Source organism: Pantherophis guttatus, chromosome 1, assembly GCF_059756535.1.
Source record: "Pantherophis guttatus breed Tessera chromosome 1, ASM5975653v1, whole genome shotgun sequence".
Taxonomy (NCBI): Eukaryota; Metazoa; Chordata; class Lepidosauria; order Squamata; family Colubridae; genus Pantherophis; species Pantherophis guttatus.
Window position 1 is genome coordinate 245011903 of NC_142063.1, and position 27263 is coordinate 245039165.

A 27263-nucleotide genomic window follows, 5' to 3' on the forward strand; every position below is an offset into this window, starting at 1 on the left:
TTTACATAGAAATTGTCTCCCTATGGAAATACCTGACTATGCTTTAATAAAGGCTGTGCTTGCTAAGCAGACTATTTTGGCTGCAATCAGAGTAAAAAAAAAAAATGAAATGAGACTATTTGAACTTGTTGCTCTTTCATTGTATTAAAATGAAAGGAAGACATTCTTTTCTTTGTGCATTATCAGCATATTAATTCAACATTGATTCAAATATTAAACTTCCCCCATCTTTCTCCTGGTAATGAGTCACTTAAAAAAAGTAATATAATAATTTCACAAAACTAATAATGTATATGACTATTATAGTTAACCTGCTATTCAGATGCCAGTTCATGATATTTCAGCAAGAAAGGGGGGAGGGGAGGGGAGGAAGGAAGGAAGGAAGGAAGGAAGGAAGGAAGGAAGGAAGGAAGGAAGGAAGGAAGGAAGGAAGGAAGGAAGGAACTCTTCATTTAAACTATTAAGTTACCTTCTTAAAGAAAGAGAGAATCTGAACTATCAATCTCACAAACAGTAAACAAATGGAATTGCCAGGCTAGTTGCCGTTTGATAACAAGGTTGTTCATGTAAGTCAACAGCTGCAGACACTGCATAAATCATTGAGCATCTCTCCCCAAAGGGTCCCATTGTGTCATGTCATTGGCAAACCCAGTCTTCTGTTTGCATTGCAGTATTCAGCATCTTATTTTCATCTAATTCCAATTCACAATCATAAATACACTGTGGCTATTAGAAAGCATGCGTTATTTCACTTCAAAGTGTAGTAGACAACTGTACTATATTTGTGGGGTTCATTGTTGAAAAAAATCTGAATCTTCCCCTTCTCCCAATTTACCCTTATGACACTGCGCTACAAATGTGAAGCAATTCATATTTTGGAAGTATATGTACAGCATTGGAAATGGCCCACAGTGGTTCTATAACCTAGTTCAGTGACAGCTAACCTTTTTGCCGTCGTGTGCCAAAAGTGGGGGTCGCACTGGGGGGGGTCTTGCACATGTGTGCCCACACCCATAATTCAATGCCCCCCACGCCCCTTACGCTTTTGGCACGCGAAGGCAAAAAGGTTACCGGTGGGTCCAGTAGGCCTGTTTTTCACCCTTCCCAGGCTCCAGAGCCTTTCTTGGAGCCGGGGAAGGGCGAAAACGGCCTCCCCCCACCCCAGAAGCCCTCTGGAGGCTGGAAATGACCCGTTTCCCGACTTCAGGTGGGCCCAGAAGGCCCGAAAATCAGCTGGCTGGCGAGCGCATGTACGCTGGAGCTGAGCTAGGGCAACGCTCGCATGCCCACAGATACAGCTCCACGTGCCACCTGTGGCACGCGTGCCATAGGTTCGCCATCACGGACCTAGTTGAACCTGTACAATAATGTCACAATTAATACTGTATATACTTCATTTTAAGAGAGATGAGCCATGGAATATTCCAGAATGCACCTGAAAGCTTCAGCTGATTCAAAATTTAGCAGTGCAAGCATCTATTAATGTCCCTCAGTGTATTTACATTGCATTTCTATTCTTCAAGTTTTATTGGCTACTAGTACGCTTCCAGCAGGGGTGAAATGCTACCGGTTTGGACCAGTTTGGGAGGACCGGTAGTGGAGATTGGGGCTAATTCGCCGTACCAGTAGCAATTGCTGGCTGGCCACGCCCCTGAACCGGACCACGGCCCTCAGCCCTGCCATGCTTCTCTGCCTTCCCGTGGCCAGCTTGTGAAGACAAGCAAGCAGAAGGCCACGTGGAAGGCAGGCAAGCATGGCAGGGCTGCAGGGAAGGGAGCTAGCAGCTAACTCCCTTCCCAGCAGCCCTCCCATGCTTGCCTGCCTTCCACACTGCCAAACTCATTGTTTGGAGTGTCAGTGATCTAAGGAAACGTCTTCCAACTCTTCAAGGTTGACTTGAAGAGTGCCGAGAAGCCAACAGCAAAAGTAGTGGCGGCGGGGGCAACGGGGCATGTGTGTATGTGTGTCCCTCCTCTCCCAGGTGACAGCCAGGGCTTCGCCGCCTCTTTTTCCCAGAGGGGCAGTGTCTGCCTCCAAGTCCTTGCGGAGGGAGGAACACACACACATGCCCCTATTGCCCCCCCGTCGCCGCCGCCACTACTTCTGCTGTCGGCTTAAAGTTGATCTTGGAAGAGCTGGAAGACGTTTCCTTAGATCGCTGCCAAACTCATTGTTGGGAGCATCAGCGATCTAAGGAAACATCTTCTTATACCTTCTCCTCCCCATCCCCCCCCTTTTCCATTTCTGTACCTGGATTCTGTTAATTACACCTTCTCCTCCCCATTAATCAGTATAACAACTCCAGAAGTTGGGAATACCCCAACAGTGCAAGTTTTTAAGAAGAGATTGGACACCTATTTGTCTGAAATGACAGGGTTTCCTGCCTAAGCAGGGGGTTGGACTAAATGACCTCCAAGGTCCCTTCCAACTCTGTTATTCTATTCTATTCCTCTCCCTGACTGCTTCGATTCATCCCATCAGATACAGCAGAAGAGACCTGCTCTGGGTCCTATCAACTAAGGAGTGCCATCTTGCAGGATCTAGGAAGCAAGTCTTTTCTGTCATGGTACCTGCTGTTTGAAACATGATTTCCGCAGGGATCAGAGTGGCCCCCAAAGCATTGTTGGTCTTTCACAAAGCCCTAAAGGAGTGGTTGTGTTCCTAGGCATGATTGCTGAGTTATTACAAACCATGAGAGGGATGTTTTAATTGTTGACTGATTGTGTTTGTTTTTAACTTTATGTATTGTATTTTGTCGTTCCTTTTGTTTTTTAAGTGCTGTTAGCTGCCCATAGACACTATAGTAGTATTTTTTTAAAAGGGTAAATGAGTCTCTACAGATTTTATTCTGCTAGTGATTGCTGACTATAGGGGGCAGTGCTCATCTCAGTTTCAAGGCCATTGAGCCAGCATTGTCCAAAGATATTTCTGTGGTCATGTGGCCAGCATGATGTCATGGTGTGCTATTACCTTCTCACCATAAGGGGAACACTGGTTAGTGTTAGCGCTCAGGGGTTAGCGCTCTGGGGTTAACACTGGTTAGCGCTCAGGGGTTAAGACACTGGGCTTGTCAGCTGGAAAGCCAGGAACCCAAGTTTGAGACCTGAGTGCCATGCAATGGGGTGAGCTCCCATCCTGTTCCCAGCTCCTGCCAACCTAGCAATTTGAAAGCATGCAAATGCGAGTAGATAAATAGGTACCACTACAATGGGAAGGTGACAATAACTATGTGTGGTCATAATAAATAAATGAATACTTGGCAGGAGGCAAACTACTATGAATTGTTGTAAGGCGTATGGAAACATCTTATTATAAACCAGAGATGCTGGATTACATAGACCAATTGACTGCAAAGGAATTCATGGTTACCAAGATTTAAGCTTTGGTTATGGGTAGAGTTCTACTTCATTCAACCCAGCATATTTTCTGGTAATTCAGGTAATTCCAGAGGGTGTCTGCCTTCTGGAATGTAGTTCACCTCCAGATTCAAATGACCCCCCCCCCCCACCCACCTGGTATTTTGAAAGGTCCTGAAGACCTGGCTGTTCACCCAGGCATTTGGATTGCATGGATTGTTTTTATTCGTTCTCCTGATTCTTGTTTTAAATGTTTTAATTTGCAATACATCCGTATACATTTAATACATTATTATGATTGGGCATTTAGTCAGCCAGTTCTGTAGAGTGGGTTTGGCACTTTGTCTATCTATCAAGTCTTTCCCAGATACTTTTTTGATGGTGTTAAAGGTATTATTGCAGGATGTAAACTGCATTTTGCACTTGATGGTGCAAAATCACTGATGGTGATTTTGTCAGTGCTGGTAATGTTCAATTGGTGCCCCAGATGTTTTGGAATTGCACCCAAGGCACCTGTAACTATGAAACTTTTTTTTTGCCACAGTCATTCTATTCCTATTTGCAGGTCTTTGTACTTTGTGATTATTTTTCCTCCAGTTCTTTCTCTTTTCTTCACTTCTGCTCTCCTTAGGTGCTATCAAGACTTTTTTTAGTTTTCTTATCAACAGTCGTTAAGTCTGGTGTTGCATGGCAGATGCTTATCTGTTTGAATTCCAGAACACTTTCGTTTCTTCATTTTCTATTACTTTATCTATTTTGTGGTCTCGCCAGTTCTTGCTTGCAGACAAATGATATTTCTTTCAGATATTCCAATGCGCCATTGCTGCTACTTCATCCTGCCTTTGTTTGTACTTAGACTGTGGGATCTTCTTGTAACAGCTAACTAGGTGGTCCACTGTTTCTTCACCTTTTTTTTTTTTTTGGCAGAGGCTGCATTTGCTGTCTGTTGCTTTCTTCTCAGTTCTGGCTTTAATATGCATTTGTTTTTAAGATTTGGTCACGTACAGCTAGAATTAGTCTCTGTCTCTTTGTTCATTTTTCAGTTCATTCAGTGTCACTGAATGGATGAAGGGCATGATTCATTATTTTTCTGGTCTTCCTATCCAAGACTTCTAGATTTTCTTGAGTTCAGTCCACTATTCCAGCTGTATGTATAACAACTGGAATTGTCCAGGTGCAAATCTTGTTACTCAGTGGTATTTCTACCACTGAGTTTGGACTTTAAGAGTTTCACTCATCTAATATATTTACAACTAAACTTCTTGACTTCAGTGTGCTTGATATGTCAGCCTGAAGGACGCACAGATATTTATGGTGCTTTTCATCCATACTTTTCATGTTATTTCCATAGAATATGTTGATTCTTCCTTTTTTCCTCCCTATTGATGGTGAGGGTAGCACATTTGTATCAGGATCTCAACTGTTCCAGCACTGCACTCTTCTGGACAGAGAGCTCTGATGTCTTTCCTAGGATCTGTTGGAGCCACTCTCCCACAGTTTAGGAGTCATGGCCCAAGTGCTCCTATCACCGCTGGGATCCCTTTCGCCTTTACTTTCCATTTCATTGATATTTCTCCAGTTTCTCATGTTCCGTCCCCTGATGTTGCTGTCACTTGGCACCGCTACATCTATCCCTATCTATCTCTATGACTATCTTTTGGACTTTGTCTACTACCACAATATCTGGTTGATTGGTAGTACCCTCCTGCCTGTCTTGATCTGGAAATTCCATAGGAACTTAATCTTATTTTCTATAACCTTCTGTGGAATCTCCCATCTGAACTTGGAAGGGTCTAGCCCATATTCTGTAGAGGTGTTCCTGTGCACAATACCACCTACTTCATTGTGCAATTCAGTGAAGGCTGCTCCTGCCCGCATATTACAATCTGCCACTATGTGTTACAGTACACTGTCTCTGAGGAATCTCCACATAGTCTGAACTTTGGGTCTTGTCTAGTGCTGTACTCCTACTTCTATAGATCTGGAACTTAATGCCTGTTTGTTTGTTTTTTAAAAAGAAAACATGTTTATTTATTCTTTTACCACCAAAGACAAAATACAAAACAAAGAAAAAAAATCCAGACTAACAAATATCCAACACTAACAACAACAACAAGAAAAAAAAAACATGTGTACAACCCCCCTTCCCCTAAATATCAAATACAATTAACATTAAACATAAGAAAAAATCCATCCTGGCTGAATGCTGAAAGATACATCATAATTTAATATATTTCCCTCCCCTTAGATAACAAATAGTTATAAGCTTTCCCACCTGTATTTAACAAAAAAGCTATATTACATAAACAAATAACCCTGATGTGGAAATCTATTTATCTAATAATTGAATCAACTCAACATCTGTTCTCACACACAAATGTGCACACATACACACACACACACACATATATATATGTCAACATGTTACTGCAAAGTTAAAACTAATCTTCAAATTCCTCTGCTAACCATCTGTCGTTGTATTTAACACGTAAAAATTCCACAAATGGCTTGCAGTCTCTCATAAACTTGTCTAATCCATTGTCTAAAGCAGTTAATTTTGCCATCTCTGCTATATTTTTTTTTAATTTGATTTATATGCCGCCCTTCTCCGGAGACTCAGGGCGGCTTACAATGCGTTAAGCAATAGCCTTCATTCTTTTGTATATTTTATACAAAGTCAGCTTATTGCCCCCACAAACTGGGTCCTCATTTCACCTACCTTAGAAAGGATGGAAGGCTGAGTCAACCTTGAGCCTTGGAGAGATTCGAACCAGCAGAAATTGCAGGCAGCTGTGTTAATGACAGGGTGCACTAAACCACTGTACTATCAAGGCTCTTTTATTCAATCAATTTTAAAATCCATTCTTTGATGGTCCCCCCCCCCCAATGCTTAGCATACATATACATTGTGGTTCTCATGTGACTGGGTGATACCAAGATACTTGTAACTGGTTTGAATGTCTACTATGTGACCCACTAGTATAACTATCAGTCTTAACTATTTTCCCTCTCTTGACTAACATCCAGCTACACTTTTCTAGTCCAAATGACATTCTCATGTCCTTACTGTAGATCCGTGTCAGGTTGCTCACTGTGAGTCAATGTCTCGTTCATTCTCTGCATACAACTTGATTGGTTCTTAGTGTCCTGTTGACTTTGTATAGTGACAAGCATTCAGAAATACATGTGTGTGGCATTATAGACTTTCCTGTAGTCAATCCAGGATGTGCTCAGATTGGTCTGTTCAGACCTTGAGTCTACTTTATCTATGAGCAACTGGTGTTTTGAGCCTCTGGTGTTGTTCTCGATGCCCTTCTGAGCTGAGCTCATGTACTGGCCCATATGAACCTGTAGATTGCTAGCTGTAATGCCTGATAGGATTTTACATGTTGTAGGGAGGCAGTTTATTGGCTGGTGGTTGACTGATGCTATTCCCTTGTGATTCTCTTGTCTCATTCATGTATGGTTTGTTCCAGTAGCCCACTTATCATCGGGTTGTCCCGGTTCCTCAACATATGATGTGGATCTTGTTAATCCAGGCAACATGCAAATCAGCATGACTCTTCTAGTTCATGCCAGTTTCATATTTTATTGTAGGCAAGTAAAGTGTTAGGGGGCCTTGGCCCAAGGACCCCTATTAGTAAGGTAGGTACCAGCCAGTATTTGAACCGTGGTCTCCCACATCAGTGACAGTCATATGCTATCTAGTCACAGTTATTTCTGTACATGAATTGTATCATCAGGAACCCCACAGCAGGAAAAAAATTCTGATTAAATATTTTTGAGATCTTTATATGTGTGTGTGTGTGTGTGTGCGCGCGCGCACACACACACACACACACACAGGGAGATGGAGAGAGACCATGAAAATGGGAATGAGAATTCCATCCCCAAAGAGAAAGAAATGGTGGCTTTAGGGAATTGGAAGAATTGGTGAGAATTTTTGCCCCCGCAACATCTATTACCTGCAGCAGTTGCCTAACATGTCTAATGGTAGGACTGACTCTTATGGTGTCACCTATAGTCACTGTTAAAACTTAATTGATGCAAATCATCATAAGCTAGAAGCCAACAAAATCACAAAAACAGCAGTCATAATCCTTCTTACATACAAACTAACTCTTTGGTGAGTGTCTATATATGCTAAAATCTATATGGAAAGAAAGGAGCATATGTTTCCAGAACTTCATGCGTTGTCTTCTGTGACAGGTTTTCCCCAAATATATATTTTTGTGTAGCAAAACTAGACTTCTCTCAGCTGTTTGTTGTTCTTCACTATTATTGACTGAAATCAGATTAAAGAACCTGTTTTGGATAGCATCTTAATGACATTTTGCATTTTATGCAGCAATCATGATTTCAGTGGTTATTCTGGTATATCCTGCAATAAATGTGTTTAAAGATACTTCCATTTACTGACGCTAACTGATATGGTGTCAACTACAAAACTTCCAAAATAACCTCATTAACAAAACCAGATATTTTTAGGCACTATATTGTTCTTGGTCTAATCTACAAGACATTTCTTAGTTCCCTATCTTAATACCAAATCTTGTGTTTGGGATATATCTGGAAAAAAGTACTGGAATTTATTCAGGCTCATTGTGGAAAGGCAATAAGGAAGGAAAACCTTAATGCAGCTTTAAAAATGGCTTTGAATGATAGAAAATAAGCAATTTAATTTTCCACGCTGATCCCAGTGTCTGAAGGATGCTACTCACCTCCTTGACAATCAAATATACCTACAGTGGTTACATTGGGGACATATCTGGCAGGAGGGTGACAAGGTATGGCAGTTTGCCTTTGAGCATAAGAATAATTGCTGCCAAATAAATGCAGAAATAACTAAGCATTCAGCTAGTGATAGTGACTTTTCCTCAGTAACATCTGAGTACTCTGTGACCTCTTCTTATGTCACATTACGGTAATTCATTTTTAATAAGCTATAGGCACAAATATTATCATAGACAACATGTCATATCTTGTTTCTCTCTCTCTCTCCCTCTGTCTCTCTATGTAAGTATGTGTGTGTGTTTGTCTTTGTTGTTGTTGTTCAGTCGCTAAATAGTGTCTGATTCTTCACAATCTCATGGACCCCAGCATGCCAGGTCCCTGTGTGTGTCTGTGTCAGTGTGTCTGTATGTGTATAGCGAATGCTGAGCAAGTCAGTCAGTTAGATTTTTAGGAACATGGGAATTTAAAAGTTCATTATGGCAAATGTTTGCTTCCAATCTTTAGTGTAGCCTTTGCATTGAATGTTTACGCAAATCTTGCCTATTTTTAATAGTGAAATTATGCAACTGTCTGGACAATTATTTATTTATTACTCCACCTCTTAGTAGAATCTCATACTTTTCATTCAGCTGTCTGAACCTAATCATAAATGATGTTTATTATGTCTCTAGCCAGCTTACTGCCAAATCACGTACTTTCAGTATGTTGCTCAATGTGGAGATATATACACCAGACTTCAATAGCTGCACTCATTCTTTTGCACAAGAGCCAGTTTGGTGTAGTGATTATAGTTCTGGCCTGGAAACCAGGAAACGGTGAGTTCTCAACCTCCCTTAGGCTGGCCACGTTATTTTGGGACCAGTTACTCTTTCTCAGCCTAAGCTACTTGACTAGATTGTTGTTTTAGGGGAAAGAGGAGGCAGGAATATTAAGTATATTTGCCACCTTTATAAATATGTACCTATGTATGTATGTAAAGGTGGGATAATAATAGCAGTCTTTTTCTCTGACAAACATTCAAGGTACAAGAAAATTTAAAAGCAAAAGCTGAATACACGTAAACATACAACAGCACTGAAAAAAGTGACTTATAACTGTTTTTCACATTACGACTATTGCAGCATCCCCTTATCACATAATCAAAATCCAGATGCTTGGCAACTGACTCATGACAGTTGCAATGTCACAGGGTCATGTGATCATCTTTTGTGATCTTCTGACAAGCAAAGTCAGTGGAGAAGCCAGATTCACTTAACAACCAGGTTACTAAATTAACAATTGCAGTATTCACTTAACAATTGTGGCAAAAAAAGGTTGTAAAATGGGGACAAAATTCACTTAAAACTGTTTAGTTTAGCAACAAAAATTTTGGGCTCAATGTAGTTATAAGTTGAGGAATACCTGTATAGAAAATTAAAAATGCAGGTTAATACCCACAAATAAAATCTAGTGAAAGAAACGTCTCTTAACAGTTTTTTTAAACTGAGAAAACTTGTCTATGCCAGAAAGATGGGCCTCTGGCAATGGCATAGCTTCAGAAGGACTCCTTCTGCAGATCGTTAACAGCAGTTTATCATATTAAGAGTCAATATGAGCACTTTAAGTAAGAAATTAGCAATCTATTAGCATATATTTCAATACAGCTGTGATATAAAGTGTATCCAAAGCAATTTCCATACACTTTTCAAGGATATTGTCTCAGCACATTGCAGTCGTTGAAATGGGTTGCAGCAAAGGCGTGACATTGGGAAGCCATACAGCTTCTGTACTACATATAATTTTCGCAGGGATGCTCCTTAGTACCTAATCTTCAGTAGATTCAGTGACAATTGAAAATCAAGAACTTCCAAATCTGTTCTTTTGGGAGAGTGTAACAAACATGCTGAATTTCAGCCCCCAAGACCAGTTTTTTATTTATCCCTAGCATCTACATCTTGTTTGGATGAGCTTCTCTCTCATCTAGTCCATAATCAACAGTATTAACTGCTTCCTTGGAATTGGATGGTAATAATGCTGGGTGATCTCACTCCAAAACTCTTTGTAACCTCCTTTGCTGTACAATAGCATGATCAATAGCATTGAAAACCACTGAAGATCAGGAATGCCAGCAGAACTCTGGAGCTGTGATGTCATCACCTTACCACCTTTCACAGAAATTAAGTTTTCAAATCTAGTTTGCAATTGTGCAGATCACCAAGGCCACGTCGTAATTTTTTCATGAAAGATCTTACTATTGCTTGTTTTACGTGAGGGGTGGGATTGGGCTAAATATATCCTGAAAGAATAATAACCAGCTCCGTTAATGATATTTTGTTCTGGTGACTTAAATTAGCCAGGAGGACAAATGTTGAATAAGTAGGTGGTGATATTTATTTCTAATACAATATGAAAAGATCTGATAGGGTGGTCATGCTCACTATGCCTGCCCTCTGGAATAGCATCCTCCCTAAGATTTGGATGGCTGCAACTGTACCTGCCTTTAGGCCTTCAAGACCTGTTTTTTGTTCCTTCACACATTGGACTGGGGAGGTAAATACATTGATTTAATAAATAACATATATCCTCAAGAACTGTAAACCAATTGTAAAATTGTGCAGGGAGAGGAAAAGGGTATGGCCATTTATGTCTTTTATGTGATTAGATAACTGATGTGAATAGTCTCCTTGGCAGCAAAATCTTAATGGGCGTTATTAAATGGGGATGAAGTCTGAACAAAGACCTGTTTATTGTATGTGACGTTTGCTCAGCTGAGGTCTGTTAACCGAGAGGTTGTAGGGTTAGGAAGAAGTTTTGTCATAATAAAATACAGGTTTCATTACAACAGTTCTTGGGTATGCATATTTGTGTATGTCACTTAGTATGGCAATTTTGTCAGTGTTGCTTTTTGAAATACTTCAAAATCCGTAAGAATGATTCAATTGAGTAAACTAAAAGTTTGCTGTGGTCAGCATTCTTTCCCCACGGCCAGTATGTATTATGCTATTTTGTTATATGCCATGATGGTGATTGCCATTATCTTGTGATTATAAATTTTATATTTACTTATAATTTAAAAGCATTCTTTTTGTGTGCCCTCAGTGCATGTCTATCAGTTTCATTGGCTGATCCAGACAGAGCCATCCTTCCTCTCTCCAATTGCTACATTATTCATAATTTTTCATCCTTGTGAAAAATACTATAATGGCCAATCCTACATTACAAAATGCATTCAGCTATGGTAATTATTTCTAATGGTTGTTTTTTCCTCTTTATCTTTTTGAGTGGGTGCAAGGACCTGTTTCTTGCTAATTTAGCAATTATGGTGTGTGATTTATTCTTGGCTGCTATGTATGCTAATATTTGTATTTTTATATTTGTTTTTATTTTTTAAATTTTGTTCGCTGTCCACAGACACTTGGTGAAATGGGCATCTATACAAATAGAATGAATGAATGAATGATAAATACATACATATATACATACATACATACTCACTCATTGAATGCAATGCATGAAGTGGCTGTCCTTCATTTCTATCTTACCTTGGTACTTGGAAACAAGTGGAACAATGCACAACATAATGATACAAGTTTATATTATGTTCATTTATATTAGTCTTGAGGAAAAGAAAAACCATAAGAGCGAACCAATAATTTTCACTGAAGTCAAGAGGAATAGAAAATAATTATTGGATAGTTAAAGGATGTTATATTGACTGAATTGAACAGGAAGTAATTAAAGACAACTAGGTAAATTTCATAGAACTATCTTGCTCATGGGGAAAGGCTTTGCTGAAGAAAGATGCTTTCTCCCTGCTCTTCATCAGTCGGAGCAGTGCAAATATACAGGAAAGATTTGTGGTTTACATAAATCTTCTTATGGCATTTTGGCAGAAGACAGGTTATAGGTAAGTTTTAATAAGATGGACAATACAACATCAAAGCTTTCTCGTTTGGAATCCTTCTGAGAGGATGTGAGGTACAGTATATACATTTGATAACAGCCAACTTAATGAGAGCCTACAAATTTCACAACCCAGAAGAGGTAAATCTTCATTTCTTCATCTTACAGTCACCTAATTTTATTATTTTATGTTATGAATAAGTCCAGTTGTCCTTTGAAAAAGCATTTTTGGGACTGTGTTACTTAGCTATATACCTTTCCCAAATTAGTAAAGAGGCTATTACATCTCTAAATAGAGCCACAAACATTCATTTGCATAAGCAGTATAAATAAATAAAAGAATTTATTTACAAGGTTATGATATCTCTCTCTCTTCTTGGTATCAGTGAACATGGGAGTTATTTTGTTTTCATGGTAAAAAGACAATAGCACAATAAAGTGTGGTTTACTTTCATCTTAATGATAAAAATCATTAAGTGCATCCTGAGCAAACATTATATACAAATGCTGTGTGTGCATGTTTTAATATAACCGGATTTTTAACAAAATCGTTAATACAATGACTTTTAAAGTACTCTTAATTCTTGAGTCTAATTTGTTGTATAAATTGGGTGTGGTGTTAAAAGATGCTGTGTTGTTGTTTTTTAGTATTTATTAAAGCTGCTTTTACTCTTGTTTGGCTAATTGTACTTCACAAATATTCATTAATGCCAGATATACTGTGCCTGGAGTTTTTGTTTCGACTTTAGTGCTGCTTTTAGCAGGGCTGATTTCAGGCCAAAAGCATGCTTTCACTATGGTTAGTACAGCAAAGCATGAGTTATTTAGTTTCAGACTACTCATTTAACTCTTATAAAACCATTTACAGTATAATTTGTCTTATCAGATAGCCATTGTTCAGGGAGCACCTTTTCTGGAAGAGCAGGCTGTTTTAGCAAAATCCCAGTAAGCCTCTAAACAGCTTGTGTAAGAAGCTTGCTCAGCATCTACCCACACTTTTTTTTTTGGCTCCTTTCTCACATGAATGCTGGCATTGTTTTTATAGGGGTGTCTTTTCTGAACGCTTTTACTGTATATTGTGTCAGCACTGACAGCTGTCTGGCAAAGTACCGTTAATTTTGAAAGTAAGTGAAATACAATACCAAATCATTAACTCTGGGGAGACAGTATATAATGCTAATTGATTGAATAAGTGAAAAAGCTTATTTTACAAGGTTGGTACATTTGCAGGGATAATCTTGGAAAGAATTTTTTTTTACATAAGTCAGTCAGCAAAATCAAGAACTCATTGGATGCATAACTACAAAGGCGCAATTAAAGCCTCTCCCTGGCCCAAACAATTTTAAAAATGCACACACCTTTTAGTGAAAATCCCATGGCAGTATTTTAGTAATATGTCATCACATGATGGCAAGATTTAGCGGGGGGGGGGGGGGAACAGATGTCATTTAAAAGATACAATCAAGGAAGATATCTTCTTCTTTTTAGAGCTATGTGAGAGTCCCTTTAAAAATTCAAGAGATATTCTTAAAATTGTCTGGGACTTGGAAAGCTGTGTCACTTATCACATGTAATGTGACAGACAATACGTTCTAATTACTATTTCACACAGCATTCAGCAGCCTCAGAGGACTGTTAGAAAGTGTAATTTCCCTCCCCCCCAACCCCAATGAATTGTAACATTTAATACATTGTGACAGCCCTACAATGGAAGACAATAACAAACATCTGGTTAAGGCAGCAGATGTACAGCCTGGTTTTATAAAGGCATGCGATGCCACCATGTGGCAAATGATGGAATCTAGAAAGGATTTTTTTTTTCATAGCAAGTTTGTTTTATTGTATTGTGGTATGCTCCTTCCTCAAGAAGCCATATGTGTGTGTTTGTGGCTTTTTTTACCAAAGCACCTGAAGGAAGGACAAGAAGCAATGGATGGAAAGTAATCAAGGAGAGATGCAACCTAGAACTAAGGAGAAATTTCCTAATGGGGAGAACAATCAACCAGTGGAACAGTTTGCCTTTAAAGATTGTGGTATTCCATCACTGGAGGCTTTCAAAAAGAGACCGGACAGCCATTTGTCTGAAATGGTATAGGATGTCCTGCTCGAACAGGGGATTGGAGGGGATCCTTCAAACTCTATTATCCTATGTTCTTTGTTCATAGCTGGACCCATTGATTCTGAACGATTCCTATCCACCTTTTAAGGACGTTTTTTGAGAGGTGATTAGGCTTCAGCTGCAGAGGACTCTACAGATCATCTAGTCATTTAATGTTCTGCCCTAGCTACAGACCCCAAAGAACGCAGCACACACAAATACTGTACAATCCTTAGTTTATTAATTAAGGACAACTAATGAGCTTCCTTAGTAGTTGTTCGAACACAAGTACAGTTTAAATCAGTCTTTTCTGAACAAGGGCTGTTAATTTAACTTCATTAACAGCCGACAAGAATCCAAAGAATAATAACTCAATTCTGAGGCACAGTATTTCAAATAACCGTAATCTTATTGTGGTTGGCAGAATGCCCAGAAGCAATTTTCAGGAAAACTGACAAGAGATAAACAAGAGCTGAATCAAACGTTTCTGGAATCAAGACACAAAGGAATATGAACGAAGTTGTTTCCTGCAAATTGCATCAGTCGTCGTCCTTCCTTAAATAGCCTAGGGGAGTAACCAATTAGCCCCAAGCCTTACTCTCAAGGAGACCTCCTCCTGAGGAGCCATTCCTGTCTTTTAACAGCTCTGCACGCTCGTGCATCGAGAAGAGGTTCCTCCTCTTCTTCCTCTTCACTTATGGGAGCTTCTGGAGGTTCTGAAGGCCCTGGCTGAATCCCCATCTCTGGCACCACATCTTCTCCAACCTCCCCATTGTCTGACTCCAGCACCACACCAGCCTCCTCGCTGTCGGAATCAGCTACTAACTGCGACAGGCCACTGACGGGCCACAACATTTAATCAGATTTCATAGCCAAATTACAGTATAAAGAGAGCATTAGTCACTTTTGTTGCTGATGCACTCTGACCATCGTTGTATTCCTAAATCTCTCAGTGGATTTAGATACCATTCATCACAATATCCTCCTAGACTGGCTGCGAAATTTGGCAGTAGAGGGCATTGTTCTGTGGTTCTACTTTTTTACTTTTTGATTCTACTTTATACTTGTAGCTAGTTTCAGTCAGCATTAACAGAGGGGGGAGATCAAATCTACATCCTGTCATCTTTTGGGTGTTGGGCAGGGCCCAGTGCTCTCACTTCTTCTATTTAACATCTGACTCAAGTTTAATCCTGACATGACTGTGCAGTTGCAAATATTTAGGTCCCTGGCTCAGGCCTCACCTTAGAAATGGATTACTGCAATGTGCACAACATGGGGCTGCCAATGAAAACCATTCAGAAACCACAGCTCAATTAGAATGCAGTGGTTCAGGCAGTGATGCTTGCCCCTCATTTTGTCTATGTCAACTACTCTGGTTACTATAGGTAGTTCCTCAATTTACCACAGTTCATTTAGTTTCCATTTGAAGTTACAGCGGCACTGAAAAAAGTGACTTATGACTGTGTTTCACACTAATGACCATTGCAGCTTTCCCTGTGGTCATGTGATCAAAATTCAGATGCTTGGCAACTAACTCATATTTATGACGGTTGCAGTGTCCCAGTGTCATTTGATCACCTTTTTGATCTTCTGGCAAGCAAAGTCGATGGAGAAGCCAGATTCACTTAACAACTAGCTTAACAACTGCAGTGATTCACTTAACAATTGTTGCAAGAAAAGTTGTAAAACAGGGCAAAACTCACTTAGCAGATGTCTCACTTAGCAGCAGAAATTATGGGTTCAGTTGATTGTAAGTCGAGAACTACTGTGTTTGGCTTCTGGGTGCAATTTAAGATGCTAGCCCATGGTAGCATACGGTAAAAGAATTTTGAATAGCACTTGTCCTCCATAATTTCTATGCATTCAGTGAGGATAGACAGAATGGGTGCATCTCAGATCCCAATAATCAAGCAGTGTCATTTAGTGGGATCCAGACCTTCTTTGTCATGGCTTCTGAATCTGGTATATCTCCCCAGAGATCTGGGTAAGCTACTAAAAATCTGCTTATCTTCCCAGACCTTTGGTTATAGTGAAGGTTGAGTTTGGGTTGGCTTTGGTTATTTTCAGATTCAGATCATGATTTTTGTTCTGTTCTTTTACCTTTTATCTTTTTAAAATGTTTTTAATTGTAAGCTGCCCAGAATCATTGGGACTAGAGCAGTGTATAAATTGTATAGGTCAATCAGTCTAGATTTTGTAACCCTGATATTGTAACTCTTGGTTTGGGATTATGGAAGTTGTGTAATCTAGTAGATTTGATGACACTGAGCTAAGGAAGGCTGCTGGAAAGGAAAATATGGTATTGAAAGCTTGAATAGGAAATAACTAAACACCAGAAGAAGAAATCTTGCTGTAAATACAACCAAGAATGCTGCCTCCAGCATCAGTCAGAGACAGACTCTTCAACTTAATATAATTAGAAAGAAAGTTCTCACTGTCTAATAAGCAAGTAGGGGTAGAGGAAGGGAAAGTAAGATCAACAAAGAACTAAAAAAGAAAATAGAAGGGGAAGAGAAGCTGCAACAGTTAGGGTAAGGGTCAAGGGACCAGCGGGTGAAGCATTGATCCTTCCTTCTCCAAATTGGCAGTGCCATTAGTGGTCTAGGAAATCCTTGCTGACATACCTGGGAACTTTTTGATGATTTTTGGCATGGTTGTTTGTTGTTGGTCCTAAATTTGCAATAGTTTATCGCATATAGTTCAGGGGTGGGTTCTAAAATTTTTTACTACTGGTTCTGTGGACGTGGCTTATTTTGTGGGCGTGGCTTGATAGTCATGTGACAATTATTTAGGATTTAGCAAAGATACTGGTCTACCAGGCTTTTAACTGCTTGCAGAGCTGTACCGATCTACCCATTTATCTTTGCAGGCACCAATCTACTCATGTATTTTTGCAGACATTTATCATTGCAGACACCGGTCTATTCATTTGTTTTCTTTTAACACTGATCAGCTATAGGGCGGCCCTTAGAAGCCCCGCAGCAAGAGTTTAAACAGTTTTTTTTCCTTCTAGCCATCAGCTGGGACCCAGGAGGCAGCAATAGATTGGGGGTGGGGCCAAATAAAAGGTAAGAATAACACGGGGGTGGGGGGCGCAGAGGGGAATGGGGGGCAAAACCGGTTCGGTGATGTTATGTCATCACCGCTACCGGCTCGGGAGAACCGGGCTGAACCGGGAGGAACCCACCACTGATATAGTTATTCTGATTAATTGACCCATGGCTTTCATTATTGGTTATTATTTGTAAGTATATTTTTAAAAAAATATTTGAAGCACAGTTATATTTAATAAACAAATAAAAGATAACACGAGAAAAAAATATTATCCACCAAAACCTAACCTCAAAAATGGCATAAAACACACATTCATTTATTAAAATTTATTCTCATTTCAGTTTATTGTATTATATTGCTGCAATCCCAGCTTAATCTTAGCTATTCCATTTAACTTACTTTCTTATAGCAAAAATTAATTTTATGTACCACATAAGGAACATTACTTAACCCTTTTCTATTTTTTAAAAATTTCTAGGACTTAAATAATGAGTGCTTAGTAGAATCAATTCACTAGATGGCAGAGTTTACTAAAGATTGAAGATTTCAATCTTCCTAGTTATATCGTAAGGATTGTTCTGTTAAATTTTTCCAGAGCACATTGTGATGAAAAGAAGGTTTCTCCTTGATATGCCACCTAACATATAACTTTTTGCTACCTTGGTGATATTTCTAGCCAAAATATTCTTACCTGAAGTTATCTTTCTTCTGGTCAATAAGCCATATTTTGCAAAGCTGAGTTGAAAGTAATAGAAATATTTGATTAATTAACATGGTAGTAAAACATGTGGAGCATGGCTTCTTGCATTCTTTTCAACCCCTTAATAATGATTCCATTTTGATTCTCATGATCAGAGTGATTTGGGCTAATTTTGGATTAGTAAGCAGCATTTCTATCTGCTGCCCAATTGTCATTCTAAAAGAGGGAACGTTTTCTGGTTTTTTTCTCATTTCCATTGGCCCAAACAGACTAATTTTCAATGTCCAACTTTCTTTTGCTGGCTTCTTCTCCCATACCAAATTTGATATTGTGCTATTCCATTTTCAGACAGTAATCATGCTGATGGACAGACAAACAGAATTATTTTGTAACATTCCATTAGTTTAAACAGAAAAGAAAATATCAGGAATGATCAGGCAAGGGCATGTAATATCTGACAAGACTGGAGTTAGAACTGTTTGCGTTTTGCAATATGAAAGAACGAAATAAAATTTGAAGTGCTAATTTAAAATTATCCATTAAAGAAAAGCAACTTTTATCATAAAGACAGTAAAATCAGAAGTACAGCAGTCAGTCATATAAAATTCAGTTAAATTCTATAAGAACAAAATCAGAAGCATGTAACTGCTCAGCCCCAGAGTTAGTCTGCATTTTTGTTTGATATGTATGGAAGGTATGCAATTATTTATTTTAGAGGGCCACCCAAATCCAGAAATGCATAGATGGCGTGCAACGTCAAAAGCAATAGAAATCAAAAATTTTCCTGAAAACAGAAAAATAGTTGGATAGAAAGAGGCAGTGTCATGGCTTCTACATTCCAAAGCTGTTTCATCAAAAGTGGAAGATCTTCAGAAATAAGCTGACTGATCACTAAAGATATCTTAGAACTGCTGAAGCACTAGCAGCTTCTAAAAACAATTTTTCATAATGTGGAAGCTTAAGACTCTGAGATAAGAAAATCTGGACAGATTCAGGAGCAGCCTAGGGAATCATTGGTTAGGGTTTCATTGAAACCTATGAATAGTGATGGAAAGTGAATAGTGAATTCTGCCCTCTGCCCTCAAACTGTGATGGAAAACTCAGTTCAAATAAAAAGTAGCTTGGGGCTCTATATCTTCTAATGTCATCTGTCCCTGAGAAACATGATGAAAAGTAGTTTGCAACCAACCATACAGCATGACTCTTTTAATGCCAAGAGAACAAATATATTTTATACATTTTAAACAGTTGCAAGCTTAATTTGAGTATATGCTGTTTCATTCTATATATCATCTTCAGATAAGATTATATCCCCTTCAAGCCAAGCTCTACCCCTGCTCTCTTTATGGCACACCAAAGTTGTTTTCTTCCATAATTTGCAAGGGGATTGCCATTATTTCCTTCCATTTTTTCCCCATATAGCATTATCTTTTTTTCATGCTTTGTATGAAAATTTTTCTGCCATATTTTTTATTACCCAGTCTAACCTAAAATTGTGACTATGCGAACACTTATCTTTGCAGGGATAAACTGCAGGGAACAGCTTTGGTTTTAACTAGCCTTCTAAATATCAGTAGGTCTGGCAGAGTTCCCTACAAATGCAATTCCATTAGGCTGATGCTGCCATGGGAAAGTTCTGGTAGTGCTTGCCATCATCAACCTAACTTCTTTAAATTATGGAATCTAGATAGGACTTGCCTTGTGCAGACAGAAAGAGGATGGTGTACAGCATTTAAGAAGACACCAGCAACGAACTGAGGAAATTGCTATAATTCAGTAGGCTGAATTATCTGCATAATCTAAATGATGAGCATAAACTGCTTAATAATTGCTTTTTAACTACCCTATAGGCATTGTGGTGAATAATTTCATGCTCTTGCTTGAGTTTTCAAAAACTTTAAATGCATTGCCTTTTATATAATTCAATGTAATACTTCAGCTTCTCTTAAAGCAAAATTTTAATCTATTCTTAAAAATCTATTTTTCAGCTATTTTGACATGCCTGATATGCAGTATGCTACTCAGGAAAAACAGCAACCTCTGATTCCAATACAAAATTCACAGTACGCTTATGGTATCTCAGTGGATTCAATATCTTCGTCTACATTGCCATCTTCATTTAGAAAGGTAAGATTCAATTAAAGGTATTTGTACTACATTTTATTATATAAACAAAATCACTTAATATATTCTAAATTCTGAAATAACTTTTTTTTTTAATTTGATTTATATGCCGTCCTTCTCCGGAGACTCAGGGGGGCTTACAATGCGCTAAGCAATAAACTTGTTTTAACAGAAACAAAAGAGGCCATTTATTTTTTTTCATTTGCATAATACAAAGTACAAAAGTTCATTATTTTGAGTTACATATACAGGAAATTTTTAAATTGTTTAAAATAAATAAATTATTGTGATAGATTTAGATGGAGGAGTTGGTATATTATCCATCAAATGTCTATTCTTATTCAACCCCATGAAGTTAATTGATTGGGTTGGCTTAAATCTGTACTGTATGTTGGAAAACATTATTTTTTTGTATTCATATCATCTTATTCATATAAATATGTCAGAGAGTAAGAAGGCAGGAAGAGTAGCAATTATTTCCCTTCTAATATGGAAACTGAGTATGCATAATTATCTTAGAGGTAAGGCTGTACAATAACTTTCCTGTCACAATGTTTAATCTTCACATAAATAGTATGTATATCATAGGCTGTGAGCTGAGCCAAACTGACTACTTTGCTTTTTGCTGGAAAATTAAGTCATAAATATAATAACAAGAAGACTGCTTAGAAACTAATTTGTAGTGCTTTTCAAAGTGTAGTTCTTTGAAAACAGAAGATAGCAGATCAAATGAAGCATGCAGGATAAAGGTTGATTCTTTCACTGGAAGCTCATCTATATATGTATCATCTGCCACTTTACAGTACAAAAACCTGTATGGCTTGGTGAACTGCATTTTTATATTATGCATGTCTTCAGCTCAGAACTAACAGGAAGTGGGAATTATAAACATTTAAGCAGTTGTTTTTATGGTTTGAAGACTCCTACCTTGTTATGTCATGCATATGTATATCATATTGATCTGGAATATAGAAAATGGCATCCGTGTCTTTGCAATAATAAGAGACATTTAATATGGAGCTTGTTGTGTGGAACATCTAAACAGGTAAATGCTTTTCAAAGTATTTTGGTAATTGGGAAAGACTTTAAAGATGGACTTTCCCTTCAGAACACTTGGTTGGATAGCAAATATATTTTCTGTTTCTTTGTTTTTCATGCAGAAGGAAATTTTTGACTTATCTGTATTTAATTTATTATAACACAATTTACACGATCATCAATTTGATTGGTTGATTATGAGCCACCGAGTCGTTTTCAATTCCTAACAACCACATAGATTGATTTTCTCCATAGTGAACTATTTGTAAACTGGTCTTTCAGATCTTCCAACATTGTACCTATTGTCACTTTAACTGAGTCCATCCACTAAGCTACTCTTCATTTTCTTCTCTTTCCTTCCAGCTTTCTCAGCATTAGAACAATTTGAGGAGAGCTTAGTCTTTGCACAATGAGTTTGAAACAGGAAAGTTTGAGTCTGGTCATTTGTGCCTCAAGTGAGAACTCTGGTTGATTTGTTTCATGATCCATTGGTTTGTTTTCTTGGCTCTCCACAGTATTCTCAGGAGTCTTCTCCAATACCAAAATATCCAAAATGTACTGTACTATAAACCTACAGTACATTTTATATATTTTGGGCTTTAAAAAAAAAAAAAAATTGTGACTTGCTATAAAACGTTGATCGAGACTTTGTGTGTATCTTTTCTATATTTTAAATGCCTAATGAAACATCAGAACCTAAAATTCCAAGGCAATAATTCTACACAATTAATTTACATATTGTAATATACTGCATTCTTTGTTTAAAAACTATAGTATTTGTGTCACTTCTTTTTCTGTTCAAAATGTCAGATATTGAAAACTATTTGTGCAATCTTTATAGTTCATAATGAACAGTGATGCACAATGTTTTCTTTTGTTGGCAAACCAAATCAAGACAACTTTCGGTTTTCCAAAAAATGCAATGAAATATGCAGTTGTCACATCCTTGCTTTTTGATGTAATAAATGTTTACCTCCTTAAACAAACAAAATGTAAACTTCCTTTAATTTTGCCCTATTCCTGTCATTGTTCTTTTTTATTTCACCTGCCCATGACATCAATATTTTGTACGATCTCCTGATGGTATGCCAAGAGTTCCAGGGTTTTTCCCAGTGTTATGATTCTGGCTGGATGAGTGACTTCCCAAGGTGGTCAGACTAATGTACTTCTCATATTTCAATCCAGAGCTAGCTAAATATTGAATCTAGCAGAAGATGAGCATAGCATAGGACTTATTTTATGTATTTAGTTATTAACATAATTTCTATACTGTTCCAATCTCATCCCTGTATATTTCTAAGAATCTCAAAACTGAATTTTAAAATATGAGCAGTACATAATAAATTATAATCTTCTTCTGAATTCAACAGCCTAAGGCAGGCTTACTAGAAAATGCAAGTCCTTTGTGGCAGTGCATTTATTGGGTGCAATGTCCTTCTGGCTATACTTTATTTCGGTCTACTACCTAGCTTTCTTTTTATGTATACTGAACTTTCATCAGATCTTTGTATCAATTTTCCAGAAATACTGTGGAGATCATTTGTGCATTTCAGTAATATAAAAATAGGTAAAGCTGAAGGTAGTATATTTAATGATGATATACTTATAGGTAGTCCTTGACTTATAACCACAATTGGGACCAGAATTTCCATTACTAAATAATGCAGTTGTAAAATGTGATGTCACATGATCACATTGCTTACAGCAATCCCCATTGCCGTTGTTAATCAAATTCCATCAATCATTAGTTGAGGACCTACCCCACCCCAATTCCGGGCTTGGTCCCTCAAGACTCAAGTTTTCGTGAGGTGCCTCATCTTAAACTCTCCCTCATCTATCTACTCTCCCATCTCTACCCTTTTGGTTACCCTGCACCCTGTCTTGCAGGGCAGTAAGTTGCCTCAGAACTGAGTAGCTCTGGAACTGCTTGTCACACTGCAGATCAGAGGCCTGTTGATGCGCCACAGATCTGGGACTGCAAGAAACCCTTGAACCACAGCGCAGCGCAAAACTGCAGGCACCCTTGGAAATTTCAGCCATCCCAGCAGTACAGCAGAAAGCCACAGTGCCCAGAAAGCCCCAGCCACCCCAGCAGCACAATGCAAAGCTAAAGTGTCCCTGGATACCCCAGCAGCATGGTGCAAAGGTACAGTGACCTGAGGAGCCCCAGCTGCCTAAATTGTGCGGTGCAATGCCATAGCCACCCTGGAAAACCTCAACCATCCCAGCCTAGTCCCAGCCACCCTTGATACTCTGCACTCTAAAATTCTTGGCACTTCAGCTGATCTTCACTGACTTCTTGCTCCTGCTGCTGCCTAGCCAACTAGGCAACTTCTGGCCGCATGAAGCCATCATCCCACGTTTCACAAGGAAATCACCTTCATGGATGACTTAGGTGGTTTGCAGCACCCTGTGCAAACATGCTGCCAAGTGTCTGAATTTTGATCACATGACTGCAAGGGCACTCCCAAACTCCCACATTTGGAGATGACATCGAGCATTAATTACAGTTCACATCTTGTCATTTATGAGTGAGCAAAAAAGCTGGTTGGGTAGCAGACTGTTTTTCCAAAGGTAACCAAGATTGCCAGAAAGAATTGCTTCTTGTGTTGAGAGGTATCAAGACTTCTTATAATGGTCTTAAAACTCAAGCATTACTCGGATGGACTGACAATTAAAATTCTAGAAATGATTCAGAATGATTTAGCAGTAAAGTTTTCTAGCTTTTAATAACATGGTTAATTCTTCTAATTTATTGTTTATATCATCTACTTTACTATACATGTAAACCAGTGTTTACATGTATTCAAATTTTTTTACTACCGGTTCTGTAAGCATGGCTTGGTGGGCGTGGTATGGCTTGATGGGCGTGGCTTGATGGGCATGGCAGGGGAAGGATACTGCAAAATCTCCATTCCCACCGCACTCCAGGGGAAGGATATTGCAAAATCCCCATTCCCTCCCCACTCCTGAGGGAAGGATATTGAAAAATCTCCATTCCCACCCCATTCTGGGGACAGCCAGAGGTGGTATTTGCCAGTTCTACAAACTACTCAAAATTTCCACTAACAGTTCTCCAGAACCTGTCAGAACCTGATGGATTTCACCCTTGATGTAAACGTTGTGCCTCCCATTACATTATTATACATTATCTTTGATTTGTGAGTTGAAATATTATATTAGGTTTATGAATTGATAATTATATTACATTATTATACATTAAGCATTGCTATACATTTAAGTAAAGGTATAACATTAAGCAAAGTTGTCCATGGGGTTGCGATGGGTCGGACACGACTTCGCAACAAACAAATAACATTAAGCAAGCTATGCATTTAAGATATACATTTAAGCATTATTTTAATACAAGAACTTGTAGGGTGTCTCATTTTGTTGCAAACAGCATATTTAGTCTTCTCATGTATCATTATGAGATGAGATCAATTTTGTTAGTAGCTTTAATATACTTTAAGATGCTTCTGTACTTACTGTAAGTTCTTCCTTATTAATGAGATTCTAGTTTAGGAAAGCAAAACTATTTTCAGCACAATTTTCCATTCTACTGAGTTTCATTTATCCACAGGATGTACAATAGGTGTGGTACTGTTTGTTACATATCATGTCACATACTAATGTGATAGCCTGCATTAAAATCATATTATTTGGTATTGCAGTGCTTATTTTGCTTGACCAAGAACACCATTTTATTAAATGGTTCTAATTGAGATGTATTTTAATAGCACTTTTAATACAAGTAGTTACAACCATTTTAGATGATACCCTAATTATAGCTCGTCGGGCTCTTGCAATACTTTTTTTCCCAGGGCATGTTTGAGTCATGGCCTTCATCTCAACTCCACCCTATCAGTGAGAAAAGCTTAAGTCATTTTTAGTTGCATTGGTGTTTAAATAGTGTTTTTCCTCTAAGAGCAGCATTCAATAATATCTGCTAGTATGCAAAATTTGTTACCTTACGCAGGCATGAAATTAGGTGACCATAATGGGTGTGTCTTGCTATTTTAGGCTGATGTGTGGATGCTTCTTCCTCTCTGATTCCTTTAGATCTGCAAAGCAGTGGTCTTGTGCTGACTATTTGCAGATAGTTTCTTGCAACAAGGGCAGTTCTTTCTATACAGGTAGTCCTCAACTTACGATAATTGAGCCCAACATTTCTGTTGATGAGACGTTTGTTAAGTGAGTTTTGCCCCCATGTTACAGTCTTTCTTGCCACAGTTGTTAAGTGAATCACTGCTGTTGAAAAGTTAGTTACCCGGTTGTTAAGTGAATCTGGCTTCCCATTGAGTTTGCTGGTTAGAAGGTCTCAAAAGGGGATTGCATAACCCTGGAACAAAGCAACGGTCATAAGTATGAACCAGTTGCCAAGCATCTGAATTTTGATCATGTGACCATGGGGATGCTGCCAAGGTTGTAACTGTGAAAAACAGTCATAGGTCACTTTTTTCATTGCCGTTGTATCCTTGAATGGTCACTAAATGAACTGTTGTAAGTTGAAGACTACCTGTATAGCATAATATCACATGTGGATATCATTATTTGCCAGCCTTTCAAGGTAGGCAAAATTAGGCAGGCAACATCCTAATTCACACAATATATAAAAGCACAGGAAGCACAGTCAGACTTGTAAGATTCTGTTACTATAGCCAATCTTAATATAAGTAACACTTTGCAGTGTTCATTTCTCATATTGTTTTGTACAGCTAACAGGAGTTGCTAAGAGTCTTGCAATCTATTTTCCTATGTTTGCATCCCCCGTCTCTGAGTCAAACTTACATTCCATCACTCCATTTTATAGAATGGTAGAAAGTGATGGTTCATAAGAATTGCATAATAATACTAGACTAAACAATACAAGCATTATTGTAAGTGGTGTAAGATGAGGCAGAAATGGCATAATAGGTGAATGATGGAATTTCTCTCTCTCTCTCTTTCCCCTCTCCCTCTCTCTTTCACACACACACACACACACACACACACACACACACACACACACACATACAACCACACACACAAAATAAGGAAAATGAAAAAGGTTTTGAGATCTTAAATAAACCTGCTGCTTGTGATTCAAATCCATTTGTAAATCCAAACAATGGTTTTATAAAAATGCTTTATTTAATTCCAATTGTGACAAGTTGAGGCACAGAAGCAAATGCACAAGAAATCTAGAGCTGATGGATGGAACTCTATGCAATTAGACTAACCTCATTCCTGCTACAATGTCATGATTGGCAGATGTCTTCCCCATCATCTGGTAATATGCTGAAGAACAACAATGGAGTGTTCAACTGGTAAATTTGCATATCATGCACTATATATGAATGATCAGAATGGCACCATTCAGCAGCAAATCAGGAGAGAGAAAGCAAAAGCAGGACAAGGATTTGGAGCTGTTGGCAACAAATTCCATGTTGATAGTTTTTGCCAACTCAAAGATAGTCGATCACATTTTAACTTCACAATGGGAAAAGACTCTTAAAGGAGGCATTGTCTCTTTCATACTTAAGGAATGTCGCTTTGAAATCAATATTTGTAATTATTTTTAGATGTTGCACATTTTTTATTTGAAGAGTAAATGAAAAATATTTCCTAATTCTCAAAAAGATATAAGCAAACTACTTGATGAACCTTTCCCTGTTCGAGGTGAGCCCAGCCACCTGCAGGACTCAACTGAGTTTCAGCAGGAGCTTGAGATTGTTCCTGAAGGCCTCATGCATTGTGCAACTAAAACTTTAGTTACTGCTTCCAATGATAAGACAACAGAGGTTTTGGATCACGTCTTTGTGGTTTTTCTCTGCTCTCAGGGCTTTCCTTGTTTTACAAAAGAGATGAGGGAGATAAAATGGAGAAGAGACACTTATAGTGGTTCTGGAGAACCAACAAAGAGTGAATCTAATTAAGCACGAGCCAAACTGTTTAAAGGCATACTTTATGGCAGTAAGAGCAGCACTGAAAACATAGTATATTTTCACTTTTATTGCATCCAAGACAGCCATTTGAGTGACTTGGTTCCTCCTCGACAAGGCAAAAGTAGAGATTCACTTGTAGGACCACTGTGAGGATTATATCATAGGCATCTATCAGATAATTTGAATTCACTTAAAACTTGAGTTTGATCATGAGGCAGGTCCATGGAATTGACTGAGACCTGTTCTTGCTTGGCTACCTGGGAATTTGATCCTATTCATCTTGAGAAAGTATATAAGTTTCTTGGGTTATCAACTAATTAGGTAGGTTTCCTGACGGGTGACATACAGTT

The 27263-nt window shown here is 38.4% G+C and overlaps 1 protein-coding gene across 1 annotated transcript in view; it reads left to right on the top strand.

Moving 5' to 3' along the window:
• The window catches only part of CRYBG1 (crystallin beta-gamma domain containing 1), a 108324-nt gene that overhangs the window by 19940 nt on the left and 61121 nt on the right, over positions 1-27263 (top strand). The window contains exon 2 of the mRNA XM_060689113.2: positions 19813-19951. Within this exon, the coding sequence (XP_060545096.2) occupies positions 19813-19951 (139 nt within the window). The remainder of the gene's footprint in view (positions 1-19812; positions 19952-27263) is intronic.